The sequence below is a fragment of the Mugil cephalus genome, chromosome 6 (assembly GCF_022458985.1).
Source record: "Mugil cephalus isolate CIBA_MC_2020 chromosome 6, CIBA_Mcephalus_1.1, whole genome shotgun sequence".
Taxonomy (NCBI): domain Eukaryota; kingdom Metazoa; phylum Chordata; class Actinopteri; order Mugiliformes; family Mugilidae; genus Mugil; species Mugil cephalus.
Genome location: NC_061775.1, coordinates 6,332,516 through 6,349,584, shown reverse-complemented (window position 1 = coordinate 6,349,584; position 17,069 = coordinate 6,332,516). Strand labels below are relative to the sequence as shown.

Sequence of the window (17,069 nt, the reverse complement as noted above, 5' to 3'; positions counted from 1 at the left end):
CTAAGGCGACATGCCGTACATGCCATTAAGGTAGTCAAGTAACTGAGCAAAAGTCAAATGAGAATGAGGCCAAAAAAAAAAACATTCCCTGAACTTAGTGTCAAGTTTCAGCATGCTTGTATTTGCACTCTTGAACGAGTTCACAGCCTTGCACTTGATTTCTCGTTTTGTGACACACAGCCAGTCCTGAGATCCTCATCATGTCCACGATACCTCGTTAAAGTGCCTCAAAAAGAAAGAATGACACGTGAGAAATGTGAGACAATGCCTCGCTGGTAAAGAGAGCATCGTCTTGAAGAACAGCTGGAACCGGTTCTGCGTCAGAACCAGTTTTTGCTCGAGCAAAAATAAGAGCAAATAAAAGACAGTCACATAAGTTAAGTTAAACATTTGTTTTATAAAAGATTCACATACTGGAAATTAAAATAATAAAGTTATTAATTATACCCGCTTTATCCCAAGAAGAATGTAGCTCCAGAAGAAACAAAAAAACAAAAAAAAAAAAAACACGCCACTAAAATCAAACAGTCCAAGGTTACATCCAATGAATCACAGACAGAATCAGTATCGACAGTTCAGCCACACTCAGTAACTCTGATCCTCGACAGAAATGAAAAGAATATTTCCACTAGGAGAGGAAATAAGAAGCTGGAGGACGATCATCGCCAGTGGATGTTTGCAAACTCCAGTCTAATTACTGAATAATTTAAACAGATCATTCATTTAGACTCACAGATTACAGTTTAAACGGTGCTATTATTTACACCAGGATATACAAAAATCAGCTCACACGAAATCAGAGTAACTTTTCGCTTCAGAAATCAATATCTTCCGATAGTTTTTACAGTGTCAGATTAATCTATTTCTGAAGCGTTTTATTCATACATACATACATATAACCGTCCAACCAGCCGCACAGCTCAACGGTCCCATCACTGAGACGCACTGTATATGTTATAAGAGCGGCTATATGTTGCTTGGCAACAAAAACGGCTTCCAAAAATAGTACAACAAAATGAACAGAAAGCCATCATTTATCAAGCAATACTAGTTATGGTCACTGCTGCTACCATAGTCTAAGGTTTTTTTTTTTTTTTTTTTTTAGGTTTTTTTGTACCCGTCAGGCAAACAGGCTTCTTGAGCATTGTACAAGTAAGCATGAGTACTACACCTAACCTGACTCATGGACTGTCAGAGCCTGCAGACCTGTTGTACACAGCTTTTTACTAACCCATCTCAGGTTCTGAAATGTGCTTAGGGAGGCCAGAATGTGATGGTTAAATACTGGAACTCTAAAGTGAACATGTCTACAGTTTGTGTTTACCAAAGGGGATGATCAGCTCCCTGCCTGTCTGTCTGCCTCTTTGAACATTTTATTGAATAGGTGTGACTGGTGGTAATAGTATCTGGCGGTCAAACCAGTTCTGTGAACACAATCGGCCCAGCCAGGGATCTCTGCAGGTGTGACAGCCGTGATGCTCTCTATAACGGTAATAATAGGAGAAAAGAAATGCACACTGTCCTGTTTTTCTTTTCTCATTGCTTATCCTTCTCAGCTGAGGCACTTTTGGTGTGAAACTCATCACAGCGTTGCTGTTTATAACCTTTCTCTGTTTCCAGCCGGCTTACCTCCTTCTCACTTCCTTCTCCTCCTCCTTTTTTTAAATTTTTTTTTAAGCCTCAACATATATTGAGGACCTTTCACCTTCTTTTTCCCCTCTGTCCTCCTTTCTCCTCCACACCTGACGCTTCAACACGACCTCCTACTGCTGCCGTAGGGTCAGCCGTGAGCGTCCTACGCCCTGCTGGGGTTGGGGGACGGCTTGCCTTCGTAGCCGTACAGGAAAGTGGCCACGATGACCAAAATGGCCCCGAGGAAGAACACACTGCAGGGGAAAGCAGATGACACTATTAGCTCCAGAAATTGAGATTGCGAAGTAGAAAAACAAAGATTAAAAAGACACAGAGATGAGACAGAGCGACCGTACCTGGTGGGGTCGAAGTCCTGCAGCCAGAAGTACGATATGAGAGTTGACAGGATGATGGATAGCGATGTAGCAAAGCCCTTGAGGATGTTGTCTGCATACTTGATGACCGCTGCTATAACCAGACCACCCAGCGCCTAGAGAAACAACAAACACACAGACACAGATGGACAGAGGCGTGACCTCTAGAGGCCAACAGGGAATGTGATCCACACAATTAAATGTTACATTTACCCCAGATAATATGTCTGCATCACTGGCAGCAGAATGAGAGTTACCTGCAGCGCCACGACAGTCCAGGTGACTGTGTTGTATCCCTGGAACATCCCCGACTCCTTCACCCTCTCCCCATCGTAGACCAACATCCCAAAGAGGCCGAACACCAGGCCGAACATCCCTGGAAGCACGCGCACAATAACATGTGAGGACAAAACTACCCTCCAAACTGCTTCCAGGCAGCTCGGACCACCGTGCTCCGAGTGGGCTCACTTTAGGGGGTTAAATGCACAGAGTGAACTCCTTGTATCCGTGTATATGTATGCATGACAAATAAAGTTAACTGATTATCTGATTCTGATAAAAAATAAAATAAATAAATAAAATAAATAGCCAACAGGAGGAAAGACTTGCATCCAAGCAAGTCTTTGAAATGGTAAAATCAAGTTCTTGCTTGCTTAACGATCAGTTTCCCACCCATATGTTCACAACTACTGACAAATAACGCCAACTGTACTCTCTTCATGCTCTTGGTGCACAGCTCCAGCGCTGCACGCAGGTGAAACAGCTCTGAGCTCACACCAGGAATCGCAGGAGACACACGCCTCACACGTTCCAGGGTAAAAATAAACTAGACAGGAGCATTCATCTTAACAGGAGAATATCAGAGGGTAAAAAAGCCCAGCTGGCATTCTCTGCAAGAAAGAAAGGAAACTGTGCGCACACGAGAGTTCGCTTCAGGAATACAAAGGTGGCGTCTTTAGCAGTCTATTTCCAGCATCTCACATCAGTTTGTTCTGCGGATGGACTTGTGTAATTATACAGCAGCTCATAGGAACAGGTGGCACCATACTGTACATGAATGATTTGATTGACTGATGGACACCGACCTAGCTGGATGTTGCGGACCCAGACGCTCTGTTTACTCTCCTTGAGAATCTTCTCAAAGTAGACGCCAGCGAACCCGCTGGAGCAGCATGCCACCAGCACTGCTGTGACGCCGACGAACTGGGAGCCTGCAGACGGGGCCTCCTTCTCTGGGGTCCCAGCAGACTCAGAAGGCCACTGAGAGCACAGAGAAAAAAACGCTGAAACAAGGGGTTGGACGTTTCTTGAAGATGTTTCACCACTCATCCAACTAACTTCTTTAGATCTGAAAGGGTGATGGGGAGTTGGGGTTCAAAAGCTGCCATGTTTCTACGAACACCTGCTCATGAGAGGGACCACGGACGAAAACGGAATACAGTGGTCTGGTCTGATTCATTATATTTTCTTTTACGTTATACGGATGGCCAGGTGCAAACGCACCACTTATCTGTGGAGCTCATGTCACCAGGATGCAAAGAACATCCCCTTGCTGTTGACATGGGGATGAGCTATTCTGTAACAATGTTGAGGTTATGGTATGGTGTCAAAGTAACCTCCACATAAATACCAGGTACCGGGTTCACACCACTGTTTTTTATTGCTGTGGCTGAGAGGTGACTACATGTGTATAGTTAGTGAATCACAACCTCTCTGCAATGATTAACGCATACAGCCAGAGCTCTCCTGAAATTCATACACATGCATCTTCACAGCTTTGTTGAGTTGTAAAAATGTTGCAGAGTGTGAGCTCCTGTGTTATGTGCTGCAGTAAGCAGGAAAATAAGTGCGAATATGATAAAAGAGTCCCTGGCTGTGCAGAGATAAAAAGTGCCTTGTATTCAGTGCAGTTTTATTTCCTTTGTGAAAAACATGATTTCACCAAGTTCACTGTTGACTTTCACGTCTACATCGCCATCAACCCACCAAACAAACCCTGCTGAGTGAAAGGTCACACCACAAACCCCCGAAAACAAAGCGTGAAAATGCGAAGCCAAATTTATTCAACAATGCTTTTTTCAGGACCTTGATCCCGCACAGTTAGGAAGTTGTATCGTCAAGTGCCTCCTCTTTTATTGTGCTTCTGTCTTGATTCTCATCAAGCACTTAGATCAAATCAGGTGCAATACAAACTGACTGCCTTTTTCTTTGTCTTGCCAAGGATGAGGAGGAAGGAGGGGGGGGGGGGGGGGTGACACAAAAACAGCCGTTCCTCTTCTGACACATCATTTATCAACACATCGCTCGTAAACCACTGGTGGCCAGTATTTATCCTACGTTCTAGTTCAGCCCCCATTATTTATTTAACCTTTACAGAACTGCTGCTGACAGAGGTTCATTTCTTAATAGTTAATTAAGCTAAGTGGCCTCAAAAGAACTGGACACGTTTTCTTTTCTGTCGGATTTGAAACCACTAACACCCCAGTATTTAGACAGTGTGATGAATGTGTGCTGTGCGCCCAATCAGGAAGACAAAGTAAGCTCAGGACTCCATTATTAAATCAATCTGGTCAACAAGTTGAACCTACCAAGCATTAGACTGAGGAGTCACAGACAAAAGACTTTCTTGAACATCTTGGTTTCCTTGGCAGCCGCCATGGAAAGTAGTGTGTGACGTTATCCGTCATGTGGCAGTTAGCGCCTTGGCCACACCTCAGTAACAGTAGTATAACAGTTCAACCTTTGTGTGTTCAGCCATGGTAAGTTTGCTTTTAGTTATGAAAAACACACTGCAAGGTGCTTCACAGATAGTTGAGTGTATTTGGTCAGCTCTGCCTACTGCAGAAAGAAAACTACCGACTGATGGATCAATCGTGACTGACTAACTGACGGCTTGTGACTTTGAGCAAGAATGACGTCACACACACCCAGTTCATGTTGTAATTCCAAGGACTTCAGTATAATTTCATCAGTGGCTTAACAGACATTCATTTAAATAAAAAGCTTAACGATTGCCACTTTCACTTCCTGAATTCATTCAAGCAAAGAGTGCCCACAAATCCTTGATGGGTTTCTCCACAGTCAGTGATCAGAATGAAATATTCTACGAGCAACTCTCTTCTGAATTAATAATTTAGTCACAGAAACTAGTGAGCGACGGTTACTGAAAAAAAGGTAAAAGAGCAGAGAGAGATTCTTCCCTTAGGTGCTATCTTACTTTAATCAAGAGGATGTGCATTGGCAGAAGGAGTATGGTTATATTTAGACACAAATAATGATGAATGATTTACTCTGATCATAGCATAATGTAGAAAACGGTTTAAATCGATCCCATCTTCTTAATGCATAGAAGTTATGTTTCCGACTGGGCTGTTATACAGTGTTTTTTTTTTGTTGTTGTTGTTGTTTTTTTAAATTCCAGACTAGATGGTGGTGTTTATCAGGTTAGTAGAGGTAAGAGCAAACTAGTTTAAACTGGGGATATGCAAATAATGTTACTCTCATCAACAACAGGACATTCCCAACAAGGAACTGCCAAAACTATATTTTAATTTACACAGGCAGCTGTTGGAAACGTAAAGACTGACCTGCACAAGTGCCACTCCTGCCATTAGAATCAGCAAAGACAGCCACTGGTACACGCCCAGCCTGCGGCCCAGCATGGACACAGAGAACAGAGCAGTGGTCAGGATCTTCAACTGGTACGTCACCTGGGGGTTTCAAAGTAGAAACAACATAAATAATCCAGGAACAAGGAGAGTAATGTGCTTTTGTTGAGCCTCTGATGTACCTGGTAGGTGGCCGCGTCCAGGTTGGACAGGGCGACGTACAGCAGGTTGTTCTGCAACGTGTAGATCCCTGAGGGGATCGCCAGCTTCAGTGTTTCTATGGGTTTGTGAACAATTTCCTGACGTAGGATGCTGTTCAGAGCCCGCATGCTGTAACCTGGAGAATGAAGTAGACATTATATGTTGTACATTTGGTTTGTGGTACATGTTTTACCGTTGTTTCCACTTCCTATACAAGTTGTTAAATGACTCATACAAATACTTCTGGGTCAGGGACGTGAGAACAAGGGGAGGCATGAAAAGAAATAACTATACTGTTTGTCCACTGGTCTGTAATATAAATGTAATTAGAGTTTGATTCTAGTGATTTCAATCATTTTTGTAGTCAAAATACATAATTTTTCACGACAGGGGTTCCCTGACAAACCTGAAAGAAGTTTCTTTGGCACGCAAACAAACGTGACACCCCAATTTACTAGTTTTCCACTGGATTAAATTTCTTCTTATTTAACAGCTCACACCGGGTAAGTGAAAACTTCCTCGCTCAATAAAAAACAAAATAGCTTTCAACAAAGTTTTGTGAGTGAATAAGTCTCAATCAAAATCTCTTTCATTGTTCGAGAGTTAACCGATTTAGCTGAATGTCAGGACTGAAAGTAATTTATATTCTGACTGATCAGTTCTGTCACTTTTTGATTAAAGTGGACAAACCTATGTCGATACTGCTGTTTAGTTAGACGAGCACAAGCACTTTTAAGACGACAACTTCCTGACATGTTAAGAATCACACACTTCACTGATCAGCAGGCAAAAGATAATCAGTAATATACAAATGTGTTAAGGTGCATCCTGTGTTTGGGGTGACTATGTCCAAGTGCACTCACTGTGTTCCTTGAAGACAAGCAGCACACAGGTGATGATCTTCATGACTTCGGCCACCACCACAGCTGAGGAGGCCAGGTACCGGGGGCCTTCGCTCTGCAGAGTGCGGGAGTACCGCATAGTAAGCACCAGGGAGGTGGTCTGGAACACCAGCACCCCCAGAGAGAGGTACTTCAGCTGCGATGAAGCCATGGCCACGGGTCGGTGGGGAGCTGGACACAGAAACGAGAGACTTGACATTAAAGAAAAACGGCAGAAGAAGGCAACTCCAACCACAGCTGCAATGAAGATTGAGGAAGGCAAATGTTTTAATCACAAAGAGTCACTACTAGAGTTGGTCCCACCTTTCCTTTCTTGTTAATGGCGATTTAAAAGCAAGTGCAAACACGCAGACAGTTGCTTGAACATAAAAGAAATCCCTAAATATCTGTCTGTTCTCGACAGCTCTTCCTGAACGTCAGGCAGACAGACAGGCAGGTAGCCGAGGCTCAATCCAGCTGTCAAAACAGCAGCACTTCAAGTCCTAGCGTCCATTGACCCTCTGGATATCCGCCGTCTCTCTGCTCATAAACGCACATTATCTGTCCACGTCGACCGCCGCATCGTTGTCTGTCACTACCGTTTTGATTAACCGACAAAATAAAGCACGAATCGTAGAGGGAAATAGTAAAACAGGAGTAAAGACACATGCAAGTGAATTTCTGGATTACTTCCGCGTTCAGATCTCTTCCTCGTAACTTCGTCGTAACTTCCCGCGAGACTCGTTGCCTCCTGGTGGTTTGGAAACAAACTGCAGCGCCCGTACTCGGTGGAAATTGATTTCAAATGGTGAATTGAATCCAACTGCTTCAAACGCCACACGAAAACTAGTAAAGAGATTTAAATAAATTAGAGAGTAATTCATGGTACTGACCCTGTGCCAAAAATAGATCTTACCAGTCATCCTGGGCCAGTTACCATGTGCTAAGAGACAAAATTACACAAATTATTTTGGGGACAAGGCATTCCATGTCCAGCAGCATGTGTTCAATTTAAGTAAATCACCGTTTACTCTAATGCCTTTTTGCTGTTTAATAAATATGTTAGCATTGTAGATCACTGCCAGTGATGCTTCAGTGTAGCTGAATGGTTGAGACCTAAATAGTTGAGAGTAAAATACAGATCTATAAAAAATTCTGTGGACTTACTTGTTTTGGAACAAGAACGGTGCATTTGTGCAGCGATATAACAATGACGGCAAATCACAATGTGTTGAATATTGTTTTTATTTTTCTGTAAAATACCATCAATCCTTTAGTACTGGAAGAAGCACTCAAGTTGCCGTCTTATTCAATATGGCATACAACAGACTGAGCAGTAGACAGTCATGTATGACCTGAAACAGTTTTAAGTCTCATTTTGAAACCTTTATAAATATACTTTAAACTCAATACCAGCACTGCACGGAAACCTGTTGGGAAAACACACAATGTTGTAGAAACAAACATGAATGAACAAGTCTATAAAGTTCTGGGCTTTATTTCAGTAAACACAATTGGGTTGATGATTTGTTCTTTTCCAAAAGAATTTATTTTTTATGAGTTTTAGTTCTACCTTACACAAACATGATGACAACTACTTCATATTGCATGTATATTATGGGCTATTTGGCTACAATATGGTAAACATAAAAAAAAAACAAAAAACATTTTATATACAAAATAGACACATAACTTTGCATATGTACGTGAACTGACACCTTAATGAACATCATATGAAACTGCAGGGAGTATAGTGAATAAAGCCCTGACGTGTCTGGTACCGATAATCTTGTTTAAACATGTAAATCCGGTTTGTTCACACAGGCACGACAGTCATTCCACAAGATGGGTGTGCTCTGTGTCTACCTTAATAATTTGCAGCTGACCTTTGGACACTATGAATATTTTTGGCTGATTAAAACATCATTTTGGTCTTAGAGATATTTTCTGCTCCTTCTTTAAGTCTCAAAAGTGAAACAGTGAATGATTGTCTGTGTTTACAGAACAGTCACATAGCTACGCTCGACTTAAAAGCAGAACAGTGGACTTATTCCTCACACCTTCAGACTTGGTTTATGATCATTACAACATGTGCACAGAGACACTGATTGTAGCTAAGCAAAACTGGTTACATCATTTGGGAAGAAAAAATATTTAGAAGAGGCAGTTTAAAAGTAAAAGCATGCACCTCTGTAACATTCAGAATCATTCAGGAAGTGCGAACAGTATTCATATATATAAAAAAACAAACAGATATTCTTTAAAAGCCAACAAGTCACTGACAGATTAAGCTCAGTTATAACAAGCAAAATTTGTTCTAATTGTATGAACATTTCCTCAACATTTTTCCACAGTAACGAGTGACAAAACAAATGTATGTTTTTGCATAAAGTTTCTGAATGAATCCCTCAACACCTCACCTAATGGTACTGTCTGTCTGTCTGCCTTCCAAACATGGGTATGACACTGAACAGTATGCAAATAAAATTGCATAAAAAATATAAACTGCATTTTATTTGCAATAAGTTTTGTGGGAAACACTAATATGTAACAACTGTAGTCAATGCACTAAAATGCATTAATGTTTACTCAAGAAACAGACATTGATGATGTGTACCGGTAATTTTCTTGTTTTTTTTTTCTAATCATGCAAATGCCTTTTATAAAAAAAAAAAAAAAAAAAGGTACAGCATAATAAAAAAGAACAACAATGCACAGATAAAAAACTCAAATACGTAGTTACGTAGTTGAATGTGACCCATCGTATTAAAAAGTAGAGTGAATTGTTTCAACAAGGAGTTAGTATTGGCAGGCTCATTACACTGAACGGATAGCGCATAGCAGAAAGAAATAAACTCATCAATGCAGGAGGTCTGCACTTCTGTCTCAGTGTCCATCTCAACAGTCTTTAGATGCTGTACTAGCTGACCTCCATCTGGTTGGAAGTTCCTTGATGATCCCTCAATAGGCAGTTTGTGGGTTTGGTGCCAAAAGAACAAAAAGAGTCTTGACTCAGTCAACAGAGAGCGTAGGCTGCTCAGCTGGTGTCAAAGGAACTAAATCCAGGCTTCTTGGTATTGAGTACTTTTGATTTCTAGCTGATGAAGTCAGTAACATTTTAAACACTATACAGTCCTTCTTAAGTGCAAAGAGGAGAAGAAAGTACAAAGTAACTGATTATTATAACAAAAACAAACTAAAAAAAAATTAAAGAGAGAAATGAGAAAAGCTCTGAATATGTTACTATATGCTATTATTTAGTCAGTCTGTTTATGCTTTCTTCAGACAGACCTATGCAAACACCTGCATGTTCGGGAGCTGGGACTGTTGAGAAGACTGCTGGATCTGTTGCGACTGAGGCTGTAGCTGCACCTGCTCAGGAATGTGTGTGTGGTGCGACGATGGCAGTGCATGATGGGAGTTTCCAAGAGGGGTGGGGCTAGTGGTGACATCAGACCAGTCTGAGTTGGAGTGCGGAGAGGATGAAGACCAAGGGTCTGGGGATTCTGGTGAAGGGGTGAGATATGGGTGCTCACTAGGTGGGTGAGCTGAGTGGCCCGGCGTGGTGCCATCTGAACCTGCGGTGGTGTAACTGTGCTGGGAAGGCGGCGTTGGGTATTTATCCACAGGGCTCTGCATGGCTGGATACACGGGCTGCGGCCGGGACTGGCCCTCAATCCCTCCGTGGCCTCCGTGGCTGACAGTATGGGGGTGCTGCAGGGTGTGGGAGAGCCCGTGCGCCATGGTCATCTGATCAGGCATCTGGTACATCATACCCTGGGTGCAGTGGAGGTGGCCCGGTCCCTGCTGGGAGTGACCCTGACTCTGGTTCTGCCCCTGGGACTGCGTGACCTGTACTTGCCCTGCCTGAGGCTGCTTCAGCATGGCCTGGCCCGCACCAGGGGCCATCATCTGAAATGTGACGATGGGTGGAAGCTGCTCCCTGGACATGGTGACATTCATGGGAGTCATCATCTGACCCTGGCCGTGGTGTTGGGTCATGCCTGGGTGGGATCCCCCCATCTGGTGTGGAACGAGGCCAAACATGTGGCTGCTGTAGCCGTGCTTGGTCATGCCCACCCAGCGCTGCTGCTGTTGCTGCGCTAGCATGTGGCTGACCGGGGGCAGCATCGGCCTGGATGTGGGACTGCTCAGGAGGGGAGGGGAATTTGCCGTGGTGGAGACGGCGCCAGAAACATCACCTGTGTAGGAGTGAGGTGATTCCAGGGAATCAACGGGTGACATGGTGACAGAGCTCTCTGGGAGTCCTCCTGCTGCCTTGACACCATTCGTGTTTCCTCCTCCTGTACCTCCGGCACTTCTTCCTCCCACTCCCGGCCCCTCCCCACCAGCAGGCTTCTTTCTTCTCTTTGTCTTCATGTCTTTCAGGTCCTTAGGCCCCGCACCAACACCTCCCACCTTCGCTCCACTTCCACCCCTCCTGCTCTTCTTGCCCTGTGGTCCTGGCCGCATACCGATGTATCCTCCATTTGCCCCACACATAACAGAGGAGGTTCCCCCACCCATGTGGTTGGGCCCGTTGTGTGGACTGTGGACCAAATTGTACTGGTCCAGTAGACGGACTATGTCATGATGCATGCGTTCTTGAGCAGTATCGCGAGGAAGTCGGTCCAGGTGATCAGTGATATCGCGATTGGAGTAATGGTCCAGGAGAACCTGGGCAGCCTCGAAGCTTCCTTCTCGGGCTGCAAGAAACAAGGGAGTCTCCTCCTGCAGGAAACACAGCCAACGATAAACATGTTAGTATGTGCAAAACATCATGTGCTACGCACTAATTTAGCATTAACAAAATGGGATTCACTTCATACTGTGAACATACACTGACAATCACATGATGAATTACATTTGTCTGTGGCTTGAGCTCACACAGGGGAGTTTTAAATGACTTTGATACAGGAAAGAGAGAGCATACGAGTAAAGAATGAATCTATTTAACATTGAAAAATCCCACTCTGTGCAGGGGAGGTGTCTTAACATCTGTAAAAACTGAATCAAAATACATTCCTCCAAATACAGGTGTCTGGTCATATTTCAGAGAAGCACCATCCACAGATGTTCCCCACAAAAACCTGAACTCCCCACCAGTCATTTAAAACTGAAGAAGCCAAGTGGATGAGTGGTTTAACATCTTGCAGAAAATTCCAGTTGCCATTGTTAATGCTTTGTTTTTTGGATGGATGATGACTGGATGACTCAGAATCTTGACAGATTGCTTTAAACTCGAGACATTTAAGAGATTCCTTTACTTTTCTAACTATATGTGTGAGGTTTTATTATTTTATGTATTCACTGCTATAAAAATTAGCACACAAATTAAAAAAGAATGGTTGGAAACAGAATAAATAAGAAGTCAAGGACACACCTTATTGTCTTGCATGTCACGATTGGCTCCATTCTTCAAAAGCACAAGTGTGGCCTCCACATTGTTAACTGCGGCGGCCCAGTGCAGAGCAGATTTGCCTAAAATGATGGGAAGATAAGAAAAGACAAAACATCCGTGTTAACTATGACAACATTATTACAGGTGACGACACTATTCAGCTATGATTTCTAGATTTCAGCTATTGAAGACTGCTCTTTAAATCTTTGCTGTTATTATCCATTGAATGACAGCATTACATGGTTTACTTCAAGTAAATCTTGAAGGCCTACACAGACCACATTTGGACAAAGAGTAATGTGTTTTCCTCACCGTGGTCGTCTACAGCATTGATATCAGCGTGGCAGTGGATCAGCTCTTCCACCATGCCCTCCACAGCTAGCCTGGCTGCCAGGATCAAGGGCGTAGTACCATCATTCATTCTGGCATCCAGTTCCGTTGCACGATTACGAATCAGAATCTGGAAAAACACAAATAATACTTGACCAACCATACAGATGACGATTTCACGAGGAACTATCAGTTCACATGAATTATCTCGGCCACCAAGGCAGTTTAATTTTAAATTTGAATAGTGGCGTTGGAAAGTTTACCAATACGATGGACATCAAATTGAAATAAATATTATACATTTTTGATTAGAGTTTTGTCTCACCTGAAAAACTCCCTGGGCATCGGCTGCCACAGCAGCATGCAGCGGAGTTCTACCCATGTTGTCATGCGCGTTGGGATCCGCTCCAGCATCCAGCAGTCTCTTAGCAGCGTCCGCCCTGGCGTAGCGAGCAGCCAGATGCAGAGCCGTCTCTCCAGTCCGATCAGTCTGAGCCATCAAAGAAGCTCCCTGAGCAATCAGGTCTGAAATGACACTTGGCCCTGGTTCATCTCCTCCACTCTCTTCCTCCTCTTCTCCATGGAGACTGCAGTCTGGGCCTCCACCATTACGCAGTGATGCCAGCATCAGAGGGGTAAAGCCATCTAAGCGACAGGAAATTGATTAATGAATACATTTTGGAAAGTGAATCAGCACTAAAAGTGTACAAGTATTTTTTTCTCACCAGGTCCCTTCACATTAACATCCAAACAGTCGGCATCCAGGTCAGCCTGTGGAGGAGTAAGGGTGACGTCAGCAGCTTTGCGATGCTGCAGGGTCCACTCTCTTCGGTCAACACCTCCGTCGATAGAGATTGGCAACAAGGGTTTATCTTCAGTCTACAAAAAGCAACAGAGCGTACAACCACAAAATTCACAACTAAAATCTTGCCCCAAACATATGTTTTCATCCAAATTTAACCTACTCCAATCAGTAGGTTATTTGGACCATTGTTTCTGAATTATGAGCTACTTACTCTTGGTTTCTTGGATGGGACATCTTCCAGCCATCTATGACTCTGACTTCCATCCATCATGGTTCCATCCTGTGACTTGAAATTCCTGTTTAAGACATGAATATTAAAATGTCATTCTGCTTATAGTATGCAAATATAGTATGTTTAGTCTAGGACACAACATGTCTGCTATAGTGCAGCTGTGCTTAACTTTCTTTGTCTACTCTCCCCTGAGATAATATCAAAAACACACAGTGGTATAAGCCAACACACAGTATCTCACATATACATGATCACATGGCTTGTTTTAAATACTCTTTAGCCTTTGCTATTCACGTATATATTTACTTACGTCATATCAAAGTCATCCTGTCCAACGGGCTCTCTCCTCTTGTCATTTTTATTGGCCATGAAGCCATCAGGCAGCCATAAGACACCATGTTTATGCTTCCTCTTGGCTGCCAGCATCCCCAGCACCAGGATAAGCAGAATGATAACCACTGCTACTCCAACCAGGTACATTAGATATTGGTTGTCAGGTCCAACTGTCAGCTGACCTGAATGATACAAAGGCAAGACTTAATACCAGTGGTTCTTTTTTTGGCTTTGTTTTTAACTAAAAAAAATGTATTTAAACAGCTGAATGACAAGTCTACTTACTGTCAACAGATACTAGAGGGTAAGGCAGTTCAGCCTTGATGTGTGCTGCTGCAAGGAAGGACGCGGCCTCGTTTGTGTTGGAAAAACAGTATACGGAGCTCTGGGAACATTCTCGGTTATCGATTTCAAGGTGGACCATGGAGCTGCATAGAGAAATGTGAAAATACAAACCTAGTTACAGCTAAGCAGTAATTTCGAGATAAGTTTCAAGCTACAGATATGTAAGATCAACCAAAGTAAGTAGGAGTATCCAGAATCAATCACAGAACTACCCTCACCCAATAATCTCTCCAATCTCCCGCTTGTGTTTGCCGTTTTGCACACGATGACCCAGCTCCTTTTCTACACTATGGTAAGGGTACACCATTGGTTTGCCATTTTGATCCATCTTCACCCGCAGGTTGGTGTGCAGCAGGACTCCTAGGGATCGCAAGAAACCCCTTAAGTCTCCAAGGAGTTCCTCGGGCTGAAGCCGGACCACGATAACCAGTGTGCCATTTGCCAAATTGGCTGGAATGTCAGACGAACAGTCCAGGCCGTCCCAGCCACAAGCCTCATTGTAACAACTCTTGTCACAGATGTTGTTACCATAATGGTCTGCACAGTATCTGTCATACCTAAAAACAAAGAATTGCACAAAACAAAGGAGGTGTTTGTGGTTTGCTTTTAAACACATTTGTCATGCTTTATATGTAAAATGAGCATCTCATACTTGCAGGAGGCTGCTGGTGCTTCCTGGCATTCAAAGCTGTCAAAGAGGCAAGCAGAGTTGTCACACTCCTTATCACAGCGTCCATTCTTAAAGCGATCCCAGCAGGGAACACTGGCGGTGCAGTTAACCCAAGGCTGCGTCCAGTTGAGCGAGCAGTCTCCTCGATCCCACTGACATTCGTGGTTGTTACATTGCTGGTCACACACTTCATCTCCTGAGTGCTTCTCACACTCCAGATAGGGACAGGTTGGGGTTTGTGGATTGTGCAGTTTGTTCTCACAGAATGGTCCAGAAAAGTTTAAGTGACACTCGCAGCGGTATTGGTAAGGGTTGGCTGGGTCTTTAATACAGGTTCCTCCATTTCTGCAGGCAAAGGGACACCTCATTTCCTTCTCACAGTGTGGCCCAGTGAACCCTCGCTGGCACTGGCAGTACAGACGGCCATCCGGTGTCTCCACACAGCTACCACCATTCTGGCATCGTAGTTTACCACAGTGATACCCCTCTATGTCAACACAGCTGAAGCCGGTATAGTTCTATAAAACATAAAACATTTGTGTAAGTGTGATATTAATACATTGCCGATGATGTGTTATCATACACACTATTGCACTAAGTGTAGATCTAGTTTGTCAACAAATCTGTTGCTCATCTACTGTACCTGAGCCCTGGTGTGGCCCTCTGAAGCAAGCATGAGAATAAATAGGGAGCAAGAGGTTAGTGGAGAGAGAAACAAGCAAGTAGTGTGAAAAGGAAGGAAAGGAAAACACCTGCCTGCTTTTATAATCATCGGTAATAAAAATTCACAAGTTCCAAGTTCCTTCCTTCCATGCTTTATATAATATTAACTCATTCTTAGTTGAGTGTAGATGCATGCGTGATTAACAATAAGTTAATAATAGTAAAACGAGAAAGCGCAAACTTGGGGAATAAACAGAATATAGAAGAAAAAGTTACTGTCACAGGTATCGACTGTTGATTTCTATGAGTCCTGCAAAAGTTTATTTTCTCACATCAGTGCCCATCAAGTCACTCTGAATTCAGTTCAGTGACTTATTTCTAAAAAGTAAAGCAAAAAATCGAAACTATGCATGCCATTAGTTCTTGGACAATTAATGAATTAATGAGCCGAACAGTGAAGGTTAATCAAAACCTTCATGTAATAACCACAACCTTGCACATAGATGTTGAGGTAGAAACTGAGTGTGAGAGATTAAGAGGAAGCATCGAATCATGTTATCCTATGATATTAGGAAAGGGGCAATATTGAAGACAACTTACTGGAGGACAGGAGCATGTGTAGCCATGTGCTGAGCTCATGTTCATTGAGCAGACACCACCATTATGGCACGGCTTGGACAGACACAAGTCCACCATGGATTCACAATGACGACCTGAGAAACCATTTTTTTTATTAACAATGGCAACACTTGGCAATCTTAATTATTAAAAAATGAAAGTACACCTGTTCCTTACTTTTTTCTATCACTGAAAATAGCGGTATGTAGTGTTTTATGTCTCTCTCATACAAATGTACCTGTGTATCCAAGGCGACAACGGCACTGGTAATCATTGACCAGCTGTACGCAGTCGAGGCTGCCAGGAGCATGGCAGGGCCCAGACCGGCATTCGTTGAGATCCCCCTCACAATGTTCTCCCACGAACCCCGGACGACAGGAGCATGTGTAATGGCCCACACCGTCCACACACTGTCCTCCATTCAGACAGCGAGGTTCCGAGGAGCCAGGGTTGGGGGCACAGTCATCCACATTGTTTTCACACTGGAGTCCTACACAGCAGCAAATAGATGCATCAAATAAATTAATAAACCGTTTTCAATATAGCATTTTATATGCCCTTAAATGTAAACTTAGAGCCATTCCTCAAAAGCGATTGATTTCATACAACACATACTTGATGATTTTAGCAAAAACTAACTACAGAAGCAGCAGCGCCTACAGCGGATGGTACTAATTTGCCTTTCCAGTGTTGTTCTTGAATGTAAAACAAAACTCTAATAGGAGAATTTATGGATGTTTCAGATGCAGTTCTCAATCGTCCATAATGCAGACTTACCGCTTGTTCCATGAGGGCAGACACAGCTAAAGCGGTTGATGAGGTTGATGCATGTTCCTCCATTGAGGCATGGCTTCGAGTGGCATTCATCAACATCATACTCACAGTTGACCCCCTGGTAGCCTGGTTTACACTGAAACAATAAAGGAACAGAGGTTATCTCATTGTGTGAGAGCCTTAAATGATACCAAAACATGCA

General features: G+C 43.2%; 2 protein-coding genes across 2 annotated transcripts in view; both read right to left on the bottom strand.

The window, feature by feature from the left end:
- Positions 1-377: 377 nt before the first annotated feature.
- slc35a3a (solute carrier family 35 member A3a) lies at positions 378-7,404 on the bottom strand. Its single transcript, XM_047587926.1, has 8 exons — positions 7,021-7,404; positions 6,679-6,888; positions 5,797-5,951; positions 5,594-5,716; positions 3,092-3,266; positions 2,264-2,382; positions 1,989-2,122; positions 378-1,886 (listed from the first exon to the last, which is right to left on the bottom strand). Exons 2-8 carry the CDS (start codon positions 6,866-6,868, stop codon positions 1,796-1,798), a joined length of 987 nt encoding a protein of 328 aa, XP_047443882.1. The 5' UTR covers positions 6,869-6,888; positions 7,021-7,404; the 3' UTR covers positions 378-1,795.
- A 774-nt stretch (positions 7,405-8,178) lies between these two features.
- The window catches only part of notch2 (notch receptor 2), a 40,309-nt gene continuing 31,418 nt past the window's right edge, over positions 8,179-17,069 (bottom strand). The window contains exons 23-35 of the mRNA XM_047586580.1: positions 16,871-17,003; positions 16,332-16,583; positions 16,076-16,188; positions 14,795-15,330; positions 14,361-14,699; positions 14,083-14,225; positions 13,775-13,979; positions 13,444-13,528; positions 13,153-13,306; positions 12,753-13,072; positions 12,410-12,557; positions 12,080-12,177; positions 8,179-11,427 (exon numbers count right to left, since the gene is read on the bottom strand). Coding sequence (XP_047442536.1) covers positions 9,988-11,427; positions 12,080-12,177; positions 12,410-12,557; positions 12,753-13,072; positions 13,153-13,306; positions 13,444-13,528; positions 13,775-13,979; positions 14,083-14,225; positions 14,361-14,699; positions 14,795-15,330; positions 16,076-16,188; positions 16,332-16,583; positions 16,871-17,003 — 3,966 coding nt within the window. The 3' untranslated portion in view covers positions 8,179-9,987. The remainder of the gene's footprint in view (positions 11,428-12,079; positions 12,178-12,409; positions 12,558-12,752; positions 13,073-13,152; positions 13,307-13,443; positions 13,529-13,774; positions 13,980-14,082; positions 14,226-14,360; positions 14,700-14,794; positions 15,331-16,075; positions 16,189-16,331; positions 16,584-16,870; positions 17,004-17,069) is intronic.

Bases quoted from the DNA above. Each gene is read 5' to 3' on its own strand.
- slc35a3a (XM_047587926.1), bottom strand. From the start codon at position 6,868: ATGGCTTCATCGCAGCTGAAGTACCTCTCTCTGGGGGTGCTGGTGTTC. The intron at 5,952-6,678 runs GTGAGTGCACTT...TTCATTCTCCAG, and splicing joins GCTTGTCTTCAAGGAACACA to GTTACAGCATGCGGGCTCTG. The intron at 3,267-5,593 runs GTCAGTCTTTAC...CTGTGCTCTCAG, and splicing joins CAGGAGTGGCACTTGTGCAG to TGGCCTTCTGAGTCTGCTGG.